Source organism: Mobula birostris, chromosome 16 (assembly GCF_030028105.1).
Source record: "Mobula birostris isolate sMobBir1 chromosome 16, sMobBir1.hap1, whole genome shotgun sequence".
In the NCBI taxonomy this organism is placed as follows: domain Eukaryota; kingdom Metazoa; phylum Chordata; class Chondrichthyes; order Myliobatiformes; family Myliobatidae; genus Mobula; species Mobula birostris.
This window is the reverse complement of record NC_092385.1, coordinates 43,621,794-43,637,158: the sequence shown is the minus strand read 5'-3', so window position 1 is coordinate 43,637,158 and position 15,365 is coordinate 43,621,794. Positions and strand designations below refer to the sequence as shown.

Sequence of the window (15,365 nt, the reverse complement as noted above, 5' to 3'; positions counted from 1 at the left end):
ACTGTCCATTTCTCTTTGCAAGAGGAAAGCATATATTTATAACTTCCTTTCAAGGTGGATTGCACTACAGTTGTGATGATACAATGAAGTGCGCCTTGATGTATGCAGATTCCTGATGTAGAAGATCACTTGCCACTCCTACCTATGAATGAAGATAGATAATTTAACAGCTAATTAGAGAATGGAGGAGGGAACTTCAAACACATATCTCTCTTGAAAAATTACAATGCCCAACCTCTGATGAAAAGGCTGACATTTACATATATGTTCAGTCTGAGGAAATGATCCAGCTTGGCTTTCTCCTATGAGGAAGTAATGAAGGAGCTAGTCCTTGGCCCGTGGGAGCACTAGAGGTTGCAAAAAAATGCAAGACAGGAAGATATCTCTCCTGAACACCTGCACCCAGAAGCAACTGCATTTCTAGTAAAGCTTCTATCCCTTAGAACGTTTTCACCTTGGAGCCAGTCAGAGCCTAAAGAGTCAACAAATTGATCAGCACGTTTGACAAAGAGAGTGAGAAAGAATAAGTTGTTGGTCTACAGCAAGCATAAGGTGAAATGGGTCTGATATGGACAAGCATAGACCTGATGAAATGATATTTTAATGGGTAAGTAATAGATTATTTCAGGCTCAGAATGTAAGGCCAATAAACATAGAGTAGAATTATTTCATTCAGCCCATTGAGGCTGCTCTGCCATTCAACCATGTTTGTTTTATTTTCTCTCTTAACCCGGTTCTCCTGCCTTTTCCCCATAACCCGTGACGGCTTTACTAAACATAAACCTGTAAGTCTCCACTTTAAATATACGCAATAAATTAGCCTCCGCAGCTGTCTGTGACAATGAATACCATAGATTCACCACACGCTGGCTGAAGAAATTACTCCTTATCTCTGTTCTAAAGGGGCATCCCTCTATTCTGAGGCTATCTAGACTCTTGCCCTATTGCAAATCTCCTCAGCATGTCCTCTCTATTCAGACCATTCAATATTTGGTAGGTTTCAACCAGATTCCCCCCTCACTCTAATAGACTCAAATGAGTATGGGCCCAGAGATATGGAGACCCTGAAATGAATGCTAACATTCCATTTGCTTTCCTTGTTACTGCTTGCAAGTTTACTTTTAGGAAATCCTGCAGTAGGACTCTCAAGTCCCTTTGCATCTCCAATTTATGAATTTGTTCCCCATTTAGAAAATGGTCTGTGTCTTTATTCCTTCTACCAAAGTGCATGACAATATTCTTCCCTACACTGTATTTCATCTGTCATTTCTTTGCCTGTATACCTGATCTGTTCAAGTCATTCAAGACTCTCTCCTTCCTCGACACTTCCTGCCCCTTAAAATTTGAAAATATTCTCTCTCAAGCAAAATGAGGCATTTTTCAGAGATGACAAAAATGACTTTTTTTCTGACAGTGTGACAACCCAACTAAAATTTTAAGTCATGCTATGAATGCATCTCCTGACGAAGAATCTGTTGGTCACAAACAACTTTTCCTATAAATATAACCTACTGTAATGGACTTCCCTTCTCTTGGCTTTCCTTTAGAGCTTCGTGGAAGGCTCATGAAAATAATCATAGTGACACACTGCACAGTTGATCAGTTAAACAAATTTTATTAATTCCTAATTCTAAGCCCAGAGTGTGAGTAGGAAGTTGTGTTAATCTGATGAAAAGCTGCTCTTAACCCCTCAGTAGCTCTTCAATTGCTAGCTTACGTACTAATATTTCCCAGGAGGCAAGTAATTGTAGAAAATGAATAAAACTTCAGTTTAAAATGGTCAGATACGTTTTAAAATATAACACTTGCTATCTTCTAACATGACTCATTATGACTGGCAACAAATTTGAATTTATTTCACTTCGTCTGAGCTTCTGATCAATTGGGCAAAGTTTCAATCCTTCGTGAGATGCAGTTAAGAGATTTTAAGCAATAATTTATATCAATCATATTGCTTGACCAAATACAAGTTATATTTGCCTTTTGCATATTCTCAACTGTCATTGTAATGTATTTTCAAGAACGTCTACTTCAAGATACAGTGAATCCATTCCACGCACATCTGATCTCACCCCATCCTCCCGCCACCCTACTAGGGATAGAGTTCCCCTTGTTCTCAACTACCACCCCACAAGCCTCAAGGTCCAACATATAATTCTCCGTAACTTGCCACCTCCAATGGGATCCCACCACCAAGCACATCTTTCCCTCCCCCCTCTTCCTACTTTCCACAGGGATAGCTCCCTACGTGACTCCTTTGTCTATTTGTCCCCCCATCCCTTCCCACCGATCTCCCTCCCGGCACTTATCCTTGTAAGCAGAACAAGTGCTACACCTGTTCTTACACTTCCTCTGGTCACCACCATTCAGGGCCTCAGACAGCCCTTCCAAGTGAGGTGACACTTCACCTGTGAGTTGGCTGGTGTGATATACTGCGTCCGGTGCTCCCGGTGTGGCCTTCTATATATTGGTGAGACCCGACGCAGACTGGGAGACCATTTTGCTGAACACCTACGCTCTGTCCGCCAGAGAAAGCAGGATCTCTCAATGGCCATACATTTCTATTCCACGTCCCATTCCCCTTCTGATATGTCCGCCCATGGCCTCCTCTACTGTCAAGATGAAGCCACACTCAGGTTGGAGGAGCAATACCGTACATTCCACCTGGATAGCCTCCAACCTGATGGCATGAACATTGACTCCTCTAACTTCCATTAATACCCCTCCTCCCCTTCTTAGCTACACTATCCCTTATTTATTTATTTATTATTTTTCACCCTTTCTTTCTCTTTCTTTTTTCTCCCTCTGTCCCTTTCACTATATCTTCCTCTGATGCTCCCCTCCGCTTTTCTTTCTCCCTAGGCCTCCCGCCCATGATCCTCTCCCTTCTCCAGCCTTGTATCTTCTTGCCAATCAACTTTCCAGCTCTTAGCTCCATCCCTCCCCCTCCCATCTTCTCCTATCATTTTGGATCACCCCCTCCCCCTCCCACTTTCAAATCTCTTACTATCTCTTCTTTCAGTTAGTCCTGACGAAGGGTCTCAGCCCGAAACGTCGACTGTACCTCTTCCTATAGATGCTGCCTGGCCTGCTGCGTTCACCAGCAACTTTGATGTGTGTTGCTTGAATTTCCAGCATTTGCAGATTTCCTCGTGTTTATGGAACAATAAAATTTTACTTGAAAATTCTATTCTTAAGGAATCTATTATAAGGTTGTACTAATTAGTACAATTTGTACTAAAATTGCAGAAATGATAACATAATATAGATATAAAATGTCACGTTATTTCACAGAGATCCAAAATAATCCTGAGATTCTGCCTTTGTTTCAACAGTCCCTGAAGCGGCTCCTTTGAATGTTGCTGTTGAAATCATGAACAGTACTTTAATTAAAGTCACTTGGTCAGAAGTACCAAAGGAAACAATTCATGGTCACCTGGGAGGTTATAAGGTAAATTCTCTACTTCATCATTTTTAATTGTTAATATGTTTCTGCATTATTATGGAGGTGTTGCAGATAAAAATGTTTATTCATTATCTTTAATAAACTGCTTCTTGAATTTAGGCGGCAATATACATGCATAATCCACAGAGTTTACAGTAAGAAATCAATAGTTGTTAATGTTAAGCAAGTTGTAAGTGCAATCTCAGTAATATATCATTTTCAACATCACAGGACATATTGTGTGACCAAGGCCCATTTAATTACAAATGAAAAATAAGGTAGTCATTGAAAGAGTAATTCTCTTCTTATTAAAAGAGCCTTGCTCGCATTTCTTTTGATGAAATAGCGGAGAAACTTTATAAAAGGAACAGCGAAATTTAGTTTTGCTTTTTCAGCATTCAATAACCCACAAATAAATTGCCATTGGTACCTCTGAAAAATGGCCTTGTTTTGTCTGTCCAGGAAGGAGCTATATGCGCAAGTTGTTATGTTTAGAGAGGACTTTCCAGTATGGTAAATGAAATAGAATAATAAACAAATGGGACATGTTTAAAGCCAGGTTTGAATTATGCCTCTAAATATCAGGTAGCAGGCTTGGGCTATCATCACCCAGCTTGTACTCCTTCATCACCCCACCTGCTTATTCTGGCTTCTTCGCCCTTCTTTTCCAGTCTTGAAAAAGGGTTCCAGCCTGAAACGTGAACTGTTCATTGACTTCCATAGATTCTGCGTGATCTGCTGAATCCTCCAACATTTTGTGTGTATAGCACCAGTGCCAACATGTTACGGTTTTGTGGGATAATAGATAACACTATCTCCAGATGAATGACAAACACTTGGGAAATGTCCAATGGAAAGGGGATTAGCATTTGAGATGCCTCCGACTGGCAAAAGGAGAATGTGAGCATGGCTGCTGGGGATATATCATGGAAATAATTGGAGATATTCCCATAACAACTGGTCCCATTCTCCCCACACCTTCTAAACCATATCCAACATGAGGTTCTACAGCACAGAAGAAATAAATTACAACATACCTTTGCAGTTGCTAGAAATAACTTGCTTGGTTGAGAAGAATATTGGGCTGAATCAAATGGTTGTGGCAGGCAAATAGAATTGCCAGTACTCAACAGCTCATAGTTACGTACAGCTGCATCTATGTAGGTCTACTGTGAGTCCAGGGTGAGCTATGTCACTCCATCTGATACCATACTCTCTTGGTAGATTCTAGGTGGTGTCCAGATTAATCTAATTGAAGTAGATTTCTCATCTTTGCACTGGGGAATTAACCTCTGAAATTCTATGCTAGCCTGTGTTGGGCTGAGAGGTCCCAATCATTTGAATGAAGATTTATCAATGTGGAGTTTCAGAGAGGATCGTAGGTTTAGATTATCGTTAACCTATTTTGTTATCTTAATCTGCGTATTAAGAGTTTTAATTTTTCCAATAAATTTCACATCATTTTAAAATTAGTTTTTAAAATTTTTTGTGGTGATTTTAATGGTTTTAAAAGGTCTTTGAATATCAATAATGATACAGTGACATATCATTAAAACCTCAGACCAATTCCTATAGAATTTGACCGGAGATGAGCTTATCTCATTTTATGTGAATCCACTAAAGGCGAAAGGTTGCCACACACCATTGACCAGTATTCCCTCCTGACCTCCCAAGTTGGCAGTGTGGGGTTTGCATGTTTTTCCTGTGGCATGTACTCGGTGTTCTCCCACATCTCAAATACACACTGGTTGATAAATGTATTAGTATGTGTAAACTCCCCAAGTGTAGATGAGTAACGGACGAATCACAAGGGAGTTGATAGACATGTGATACAGAATTTTTGGGAAAATAAAATGAGGGGATCAGGGCAGGTAATCTCTGACACCTAGCATAGATTTAAGAAGCTAAGTAGCCTCCTGGTGTGTTGTAAATTAACAACTGAAATAAATGAACAATTAATCTGCAGGAAGTTAGTATGGATGAAAAGAGGGTGAGTCCAGACATCAAGCATGTTCAGTTGATCAACTGATAAAAGTATTATTGTTGTGTATTAATCACAAAAGCAAACATATTGATTTCCGTAAATGCGAATTATTCTTCACTCTTTATATTGTCATAATTTCTGCACTGATTTATATTTATTATGGAAATGGTGATGCATTTGTTTCAAAGAGAAGTAAATGTAAAGTTATGTGTAGAGATATAGTTCTGCAGACTGAACTCTTTCCTCCTGCCAAGACAGATCTATGCAGCTTCAGCAATTTAGTTTTAATAACTCCACAAAGAATGTATTAATATTTATTAGTTCAGTTTAGCAAGCTTTCATAATGGGATCAATAGGCAGTACAAATACATCACAATAAATTCCTTTATCTTCTTTACAGACTGACCAAATGCTCCATGAACAGTCCATTTATCACACAATGACATATACCTTAATCAAGGCTGTATAGGAGAGAAAATAATCTTGGCTCTCTAGTCTTTAAAGCACTTGTTATATTCTCATTTGCACTTCTAGTTTCTTGTCTTCAGTGGATAGAGGTGCATACAGTATGTGGAAATGAGCAGATTGCTGGTGTTAGTGACCCAAGACAAATCTTTGTTCATTGTGTAGCCTCCTGGTCAGCCTCAGGCTCGCTCAGCTCGCTTTCGTCTAGGGGGAGCAGCCTTCGGCCCCGCCAAACTGGGTAATCAAGTTTGTGTGGATGCTGTGTGATGTACCCCACCCCGCCAAATAACAGACAGTGCACCATATGCGATTAAATGATTACACTTTATAAGTATTTCTTGCTGACGGGTTAGTAGAAACAAATACAATAAAGGTGCCAAGTCAGTAACTCTACCAGTTCTGTGCACAAATAATTCGTTGGAGCTCACGAGTCAGGTATCCCCTCCTCCAGTCGATGTCCTCCGAACTCCGCTGACCCTCGAATGGGACCACCCTCAGTGGTCAACCAAACGCTCCAAACAAGTCTGTCCTTGTCTCCTCTCCTCGCCGAAGACCCTGGGCCTCGGACTCCCGCTCGGGGTCCATTCCGTCGCCCCGCTTCCAAGCTGTTCTGGATCAATTTCTCCAGTTTCTGCTGACCCTTTAGAAGGTTGGTCATTGTTTTATCTCTCTGGATTACTTCATCAGTAAATGACCGCGATTTCGGCTCGGAATTCCGTTTCCCCATCTCCACTTTGACGAGTGTGGACTCCAATTCTTCAATCTTTGTCCTAAAATTCCGGCATTCAGTCTCCAGCCTGCATTCAGCGACGCAAATCTCCTCTCTCAGCACAACACTCACGAGCTGCGTCCTTCGCCAGACCTGGCACTCGTCCAAAGAAAGTTTTATTTCATTAATCCCTAGTCGTCCGGGATCCCTCACTCGCCTCGCTTCATAGTCGTCCAAGGCGAATCCCAATGCTAGGAGATTATCCAAATACACCAAAACTCCAAACAAGTCCACATCCCCCATGGTCTTCCTCATGCCCTGCGGGAAGGTCACAAGGGCTCCGGATATGCCCTGGGGCATCTTTTTGGACTGGAAGAATCCCAGGGGACCTATAACGGCTGTCTTCTCCTTGTCGGCCTCACTCATTGGGATCTAGCACCATCAACTCCTCAGATCCAGCACATTTAACCACTTCGCACCACTCAGACAGACCAGCACGTCTTCGACCCTCGGGACTGCATACTGGTCAGGGACAGTGCGCCCGTTCAGGGTCCTATAACCCACACACACGCTGCTCGCGTCCTCCACCTCTGCAGGGGCCAGTTGCCACAACCTCTCTTTCACTGAGGTTTCTTCAGCGGTCAACTCCACCCCCCACCTCGTGGTACGTCGAAGCGTCCACCAAGAGGGTCTTACCCTCAGATACTTCTTCTGGGCCGTACCACCATCGGCTCTTGTTTAAATTCGGTACAGGCCCAATGCTGCTACACACATCCTCACAAGCAGCTCGAAACACTGGGTGCACAGATAATGCCTCCAAACAGCTCTCACCCGCCTCCTCCTGGCAGGCCCCCTTGCGCCTCCTCACCAGTGGGGTGTTGGTCCCCCTCAGAATCGAAATGCTGCCCGTCTCAACAGTGTCCGGACACACCAGCACTAACAATTCACGAACCTCAGACACCGCCATCTTGTCCTCCGAGAACTCCAGTTTGACTGACCAATAACCGTCGTCTGGATAATTACCAGCACTGGTACTCTAAATCTCCAGTGCCCTGAAGGTTATGAAGGGTAAATGCTTCAGAAACCGGTTGTAAAACGAACTGTACAGCAACTCGACCGGTGACTTGGTGTCGAGTATGGCTTTAACATAGCTTCCATTTATCCGTAATGACCCACTGGAATGCGGTCCCACTAGGCCTTCAGAAACAGGGTGTTTATCTTCTGGGAGTTCCTTGGTAATGTGTTCCCCCAAGAGAAACCAGGCAGCTCCCCCACTGAACCTCCTCTAAGTTTCCTGACACCTCTCTGATCAGCTGAATGACCCCACCCCCCGCACTGCAACCAATTTAGCTGTTTCTCTAGCCAAAAAAGATACACTGCAAGCTTTTAGCTAATCTCCTGATACATGTTTTGAAATCCCCCCAGGTGCTGCATTTTACTACCAGTCGAACCAAACGCATTTTCCCACGCTTGCAGATAACTGGCAGCTGTCACTACAGGGTAATTGAACCTGACGGTTCTGACAACATCAACAGCCCGCCTATCCAAACTTCCAACCAGTCCCTGTCGCTCTCCCTCAGCTGAGCACTGCCACTCATCTAACAACCGGGAGGTCTGTTCCGCCTACGCCTCCGCCCCTTTAGGGGTGGACATTATCCTAAAAACCAGGCGGAGCCTGCCATAGCTGGAACATTTATTCGCAGACACTACCTCCGAATCAGACCACCCTTTCCTCTCTCTCCTAACAGTATGGACAGCCCATGGCCCCGCCTCACCTGGGGCACCAATAGACACTGGCAGTCCCACTGCAATTTCATCATCGCTAGTCTGAACTTGAACAAAGACCAACAGCCACCCCACCCAACACACATGCAGTAATAACCAGCAATCCCACAGAGGTACGCCAGCTTTCTGCCCCCACAGCATGCATAATTTAAACAAGGCGATAACACAGCATCGAACGGAATCAAATCCTCGGACGAACAACTCACGTTGTAGCCTCCTGGTAAGCCTCAGGTTTGCTCAGCTCACTTTCACCTAGGGGGAGCAGCCTTCGGCCCTGCCAAACTGGGTAATCAAGTTTGTGTGGATGCTGCCTGATGTACCCCACACCGCCAAATAACAAACAGTACACCATATGCGATTAAATGATTACACTTTATAAGTATTTCTTGGTGATGGGTTAGTAGAAACAAATACAAACGTACAATAAAGGCGCCAAATCAGTAACTCTATCAGTTCTGTGCACAAATAATTTGCTGGATCTCACAAATCAGGTATCCTTTCCTCTAGTCGATGTTCTCCGAACTCCGCCGACCCTCGAATGGGACCACCCTTGGTGGTCGAACAAATGCTCCAAACGAGTCTGTCCTCGTCTCCTCTCCTTGCCGATGACCCTGGGCCTCGGACTCCCGCTCGGGGTCTGTTCCATCGCCCAGCTTACAGCATCACATCTCCTCTTTCTGTCCCCATCGTGCCTTCTGACCAAAGCCTGCGAAAAACAATAGCTTTCACACACAAGAAAGAATAACATCTATTCTGTTGCTTAGCAATGGCATTCCAAAGTCAAGTTATCTATGATCATAACTCAGATATGCTGCTATAGAGAACACCTTACATCAGTAGTTAATATTACAAAGAAGCCATTTTATTAGCCTTAGCAGTTACATGAAAAAGAAACCCCATACAATTGTTTGAACCTCATTCCTAGTTGTGCAAAATGTCATATGACTTTTCAGTACTTTGTGTCTAATACAGGGTATACAAGACTATTCTGTTCTTGGTAATATGGGATGAAAGGTATGGTTCATCTGCAAAATCTTGCCCTGCGTTTAATGCTACACTTTGCTCCCTGAACTGATGATAGCCCTGAACCAGATATTAGGATGATGATGATGATGATGATGATGACGTTGACTCAGTCCTGAGAGGCCAGCTTCAGGCCTTACAAGGCGCAGGTTGGAAGGCTGTGTGGGGCGCCACTCCTCACACAGACATTTCGCAGTATTTTTCCTTATTTTACGAGGCCAAGTTGTGAGCTCAACACTCAACTCGGCACAGATGGAAAGCGTACTTGGGAGCGGCCCGACTGGATTCGAACCCTGGAACCTCCGTTCCGGAGTTTGGCGCTGATGTCACTGCGCCACCAGCCGACCTATTAGGAGGTGAACCCGTAAGACTTGTACAAGGTTACTCATTGTATTGGAAGGAGAGGAAGGTAGGCAGAGGGGTTGGCATGGCTTTGCTGGTAAAGAATGGTATCAAATCAATAGAAAGATGTGACATAAGATCAGAGGATGCTGAATCCTTGTGGGTTGAATTAAGAAATTGCAAGCATGAAAGGACCCTGGTGGCAGTTGTATACAGGCCTCCAAACAGAGCTGGGATGTGGACCACAGATTACAACAGGAAGTAGAAAAGGAGTGTCAAAAGGGTTAAGTTATGGAGGATTTCCACATTCAGGTTGATTGGGAAAATTAGGTTGGAAATGGATCTCAGGAGAGTGAGTTTGTTGAATGCCTATGAGATGGCTTTATAGAGCAGTTTGTCATTAAGCCTACTAGGAGATCTACTGGATTGAGTGTTATGTAATGAACCAGAGGTGATTAGGGAGCTTAAGGTAAAAGAACCCTTTGGAGGCAGTGATCGCAATATGATTGAGTTCAACTAGGAAGAAAGTAAAGTGTGATGTAGCACAATTTCAGTGGAGTAAAGGAAGTTGCAGTGGAATGAAAGAGGAGTTGGTCAAAGTAAGTTGGAAGAAATGCTGGCAGGAATGACAACAGAGCAGCCATGGCATGAGTCTCTGTGAAAAATGAGGAAGGTGCAGGATAGATGTATTCCAAAAATGAAGAAATACTTAAATGGCAAAATACTATAACAGTGGCTGACAAAGGAAGTCAAAGCTAACGTAAAAACAGAGAGGGCGTACAACAAAGCAAAAATTAGTGGGAAGACAGAGGATTGGGAAGCTTTTAAAACCCTAAAAACAGAAACTAAAATAATCATTAATGGGGAAAAGATGAAATATGAAAGCAAGCTAGCAAACAATATCAAAGTATATAGTAAAAGCCTTTTCAAGTATGTAAAAAATAAAAGCGAGATGAGAGTAGATATAGGACTGCTAGAAAATGAGTTTGGAGAAATAATAAAGGAGATAGATGAACTAAATAATTAATTTGCATCAGTCTTCACTGTGGAAGAAACTAGCAGTGTGCCAGATGTTCAAGGATGTGAGGGAAGAGAAGTGAGCAGTGCTCAATAAGCTGTAGGACCTTAAGGATACATAAGTCACCCAGATCCGATGAACTGTACCCTAAGGTTCCGAAAGAGGTAGTGGTAGAGATTATGGAGGCTTTAATAAGGATCCTTCAAAAATCACTGGACTCTGGCATGGTGTCAGAGGTCTGGAAAATTGCAAATGGCACACTACTCTTTAAGAAAGGAGGAAGGCAGCAAAACGGAAATTATAGACCAGATCAGTTAGCCTGACCAGATTGGTTGGGAAGATGTTGGAGTCAGTTATTAAGGATGAGGTTATGGAGTACTTGGTGACATAGGACAAGATACGACAGTGTTAGCATGGTTTCCTTCAGGGAAAATCTTGCAGGACGAACCTGTTGGAATTCTTTGAGGAGATTACAAGTTGGATAGATAAATGGGATGCAGTGGATGTTGTATATTTGGATTTTCAATAGCCCTTTGACAAGGTGCCACACATGAGGCTGCTTACCAAGTTAAGAGTCCATGGTATTACAGGAAAGTTATTGGCATGGTTAGAGCATTGGCTGATCGGCAGGAGGCAGTGAGTAGGAATAAAAAGATTCTTTTCTGGTTGGCTGCCAGTAACTAATGGTGTTCTGCAGGGGTCGGTATTGGGATCGCTTCTTTTTATTCTGTACATCAATGATTTATATGATGGAATAGATGGCTTTGTTGCCAAGCTTGCAGATGATACAAAGATTGGTGGAGGGGCAGGTAGTGTTGAGAAAACAGGTAGGCTGCAGAAGAACTTAGACAGATTAGGGGAATGGGCAAGAGAGTGGCAAATTAATTGCAATGGTAGAAAATGCATAGTCATGTACTTTGGTAGTAGAAATAGTTGTACAGATTATTTACTAAACAGGAAGAAAATTCAAAAATCTGAGATGCAAAGGGATGTGGGAGTCCTTGTGCAGAGCAACCTAAAGTTTAACTTGCAGGTAGAGTCGTTGGTGAGGAAAGTAAATGCAATGTTAGCATTCAATTCAAAAGATCCAGAATAGAAGAGCAGGGATGTGAAGCTGAGGCTTTATAAGGCACCGGTGAGCCCACTCCTTGAATATTGTGAACAGTTTTGGGTACCTCATCTAAGAAAAGATGTGCTGCCAATGGAGAGGGTTCACAAGAGGTTCACAAGGATGATTCCGGGAACAAATGGGTTATCATACGTTTGATAGCTCTGGATCTGTACTTGCTGGAATGTAGAAGAAGGGGAATCTCATTAAAATCTTTCAGATGTTGAAAGGCCGAGACAGAGTAGATGTGAAAAGTATGTTTCCCGTGGTAGGGGAGTCTAGGACAAGAGGGCACAAACTCGGGATAGAGGGGCATTGATTTAAAACAGAGATGCAGAGAAATTTATTTAGCCAGAAGGTGGTGAATTTGTGGAATTTATTTCTACAGACAGTGGTGGAGGCCAGGTTGTTGAATGTATTTAAGGCAGAGCTTGATAGGTTCTTGGACTCAGCATCAAAGGTGACAGGGAGAAGGCCGGGGAGTGGAGCTGAGTAGGGGAAAAAAGGATCAGCCATGATTGAATGGCAGAGAAGACTCGATGAGCCAAATGGCCTAATTCTGTTCCTGTGTCTTATGGTCTTATGGTCTTGAAACCAGAGTTATTTTGGTTTCAGAAAACTTTAAAGTGCAATCATATTCAGATCACATAATCAACTTGATATTGGGCCAGAAAGATATTGCAGGTGATTACCAAGACTTAATCTGTAAAATAGTGTAGAAACTCCATTTTCAATCTCATACTATGTATAACTTTGTACTGTTAAACCTATATTCAGAGGTACTATTGTTTTTTTTAAATGACCTTCAACTACTTGAAGGTTATTTGCCAGTTGTTTTCCACTGAATGTTGCCAAGTTTTAAATTGTATTGCTGGGTCCAGCTCACTTTAAAGGCTGAAATCTCAATAATGTTCCAAAATCTCCAAAAGCTGCTTGCATCTGGATATGACAAAATAAACAAAAGGCAGATAAAGCTGGACAATCTGCTTGGAGAGGGAGAAGATGAGAGAATTTTTTTCACATGTCCATCAAGGACAGACAAAGCACTTCTCCAGCCAAACTGGTCCAAAGAGCAATGATTGAAGATATCCTCTCTACTACACACCACAATATTCCAGTCACAATTCCAACCATGGTTTCACATGCAGATTGTGTTGCCTCTAGGTGCTAAGGTCATGATGAGTGTGAAATTTGGATCTTTTCAAAGCTGGACTTGTTGATATCTGAGCAATTATTTTGCATAAGAAATATTATTGATGCTGTATTTCAACAGAGATGAATACATATCATTCTTGCTCAACAGAGAGCAGCCGGTGCATCAAGTAAGATTGTTCCCCCATGGTGCAGATTGCCAATGACTGCATGCACATTGTGCTGCTGATACAATCTGTCTTACTTTCAGATATACCTCAGCCAGGAGAAATTACACTCTCTCACTGTTTAGCTGATACGTTGCTAAGCACAGCACATAATGCACAGTACCTTGTCATCAGTCCTAGTTATTCATTCTTTGACTGACTGCGCTGACCTCTGGGTGTAAAGGACCATCAGTGAGCAATAAGAATCTTGACACCAGAGTGAAACAAATGTGCATACCCTTCTATCTTATCCACTCTGTTCAGTTAATCATTCTGCTGCTTGGCCGACACTCAAAGTGCCTTGTGCTCCATGAATATTCATGGTCTGCTTAACGCTACGAAGCTTTTCGGTCAGAGAGAGCAACCCTGAGGAAGGAGGAGGAGAAAAAAAGAAGTAAAGAAATATCACAAGTAATTTCTCTTTGGCTGGGATATTGTAACCAACATAATCAGACGATGTTTGCAGTAAAGAGAATCCCAATTCCTCTTTCAGTAATCATTCCCATCACATCCTTTCACTGCTGATGAACACTGTTTTCCCTTCTTTACAACAACATCAAAGGAAAAGCCAACAGAATACACTCTCCCAAACCATCTTAAATACCATAGAAATGTCACCTGATCACCTTGGTGTATACCTTTAGTACCCGTCTTCTGCTTATTAGTATCTGAGCTAGTCTGTTAGATCTTTAATGAAGTTGCAGATAGCTGCTCTGGCAGGCATCCCAGTGATCCAGACATCTTATTGTGGATGTACGTCAGCCTTTGCATCTGGCCTGCTTGATCAGAATCCTAATCTGTGTCCTTTGCTGCCGAACAGTCAAATAAAATAGCAGCTGCATATATGTTTTGGGGAATTTGGCTGTGAGTCACTCATGGCTGGTGACTCACCATATGGACAACAAATCCTGACTGTATAATAGTCTATAAGCAATGCAATGCTGGTATCTGCATTGGTGGTTCTGAATGCCAATCTGCGTGAGTGTGTGTATCTACCTCTACAATGTCCCGTAGCTCTTTCTACACCATACTGATTAGGTTACAGTCACTATTTAAAAAGAGAGTGACAAAAGAAAAATAGTGGTGAGGGGTTGTAGAAAGTAATCATTGCACAGTTAGGCTGTCTTCAGCTTGTAAATCAGAAGATTTTATGAAAGGGTGGTGGGACTGGGATAATAGCATTACAACTAGGATTGAAGATAGAGTCAATTTCCAATGGCATTATTGACCTCAGAAACCTGAGATGACCAGAAAGGCTATCAAGGCAAATCATTCACCTGAACAGATTTAAAATTACTATTTTTTTAAAGATATTTGTTTTCATCTTTGCTGACATGGCTTTCTATATGTTACTATTGACCTCATTATCCTTGGGCTGGTAGCAAAATGTTGCAGATATAAAGTAGTTCTGCTGAGAGCCAGATCAGAGGCGTTCAAGTCTGGAGACCAAGAAAGCTACAAGAGGTGCAGGAAATCCTTCTCACAGGTGAAATGGAAATTCCAGACGAAGCTTGAATCAATGAGGGATGCTCGACAGCCATGGCAAATTCTGGACTAAGCTTGAATCAATGAGGGATGCTCGACAGCCATGGCAAATTCTGGACTAAGCTTGAATCAATGAGGGATGTTCGACAGCCATAGCAGGTCTTGAATGCTATCACCTCCTGCAAAGCTTGATCAAGCAACATGGGAGACTGCAGGGCTTCATTCCCAGGTGAGCTCAATGCCGTTGATGCTCTTTTTGACCATCAGAACATGGAGAAACCGTCGCAAAACCCCGCCTCCTCCAATGATCCAATGACGTCAATCTCTGAAGCCGATGTGCAGGCCACCTTCCGGAGGATAAATCCACAGAGAGAATCTGGCCTAGATGCGGTACCTGGCAATGTACCAATGACCTACAGATCAACTGACTGGTGTGTTCACTGAAAACTTTAACCTCTTGCTTCGGCTGTTTGTGGTACCCATTTGCTTCAATTATACCGGTGAAAAGAAGAGCATGGTGACCTGCCTCAGTGACTAACAGCCAGTTGCACTTACATCCACAGTGCTGGTGCTTTGATAGTTTGGTGATGAAACATATGAATTCCTGCATGAGAAGCAGCTTGGATCCCCTCCAATTTGTCTA

At 42.7% G+C, this 15,365-nt stretch overlaps 1 protein-coding gene across 7 annotated transcripts in view; it reads left to right on the top strand.

Moving 5' to 3' along the window:
• chl1b (cell adhesion molecule L1-like b) overlaps positions 1 to 15,365 on the top strand; it is a 986,835-nt gene that overhangs the window by 730,380 nt on the left and 241,090 nt on the right. For all 7 annotated transcript variants that reach the window (XM_072280601.1, XM_072280605.1, XM_072280603.1 and 4 more), the window contains one exon: positions 3,336 to 3,451. In XM_072280601.1, coding sequence (XP_072136702.1) covers positions 3,336 to 3,451 — 116 coding nt within the window. The remainder of the gene's footprint in view (positions 1 to 3,335; positions 3,452 to 15,365) is intronic.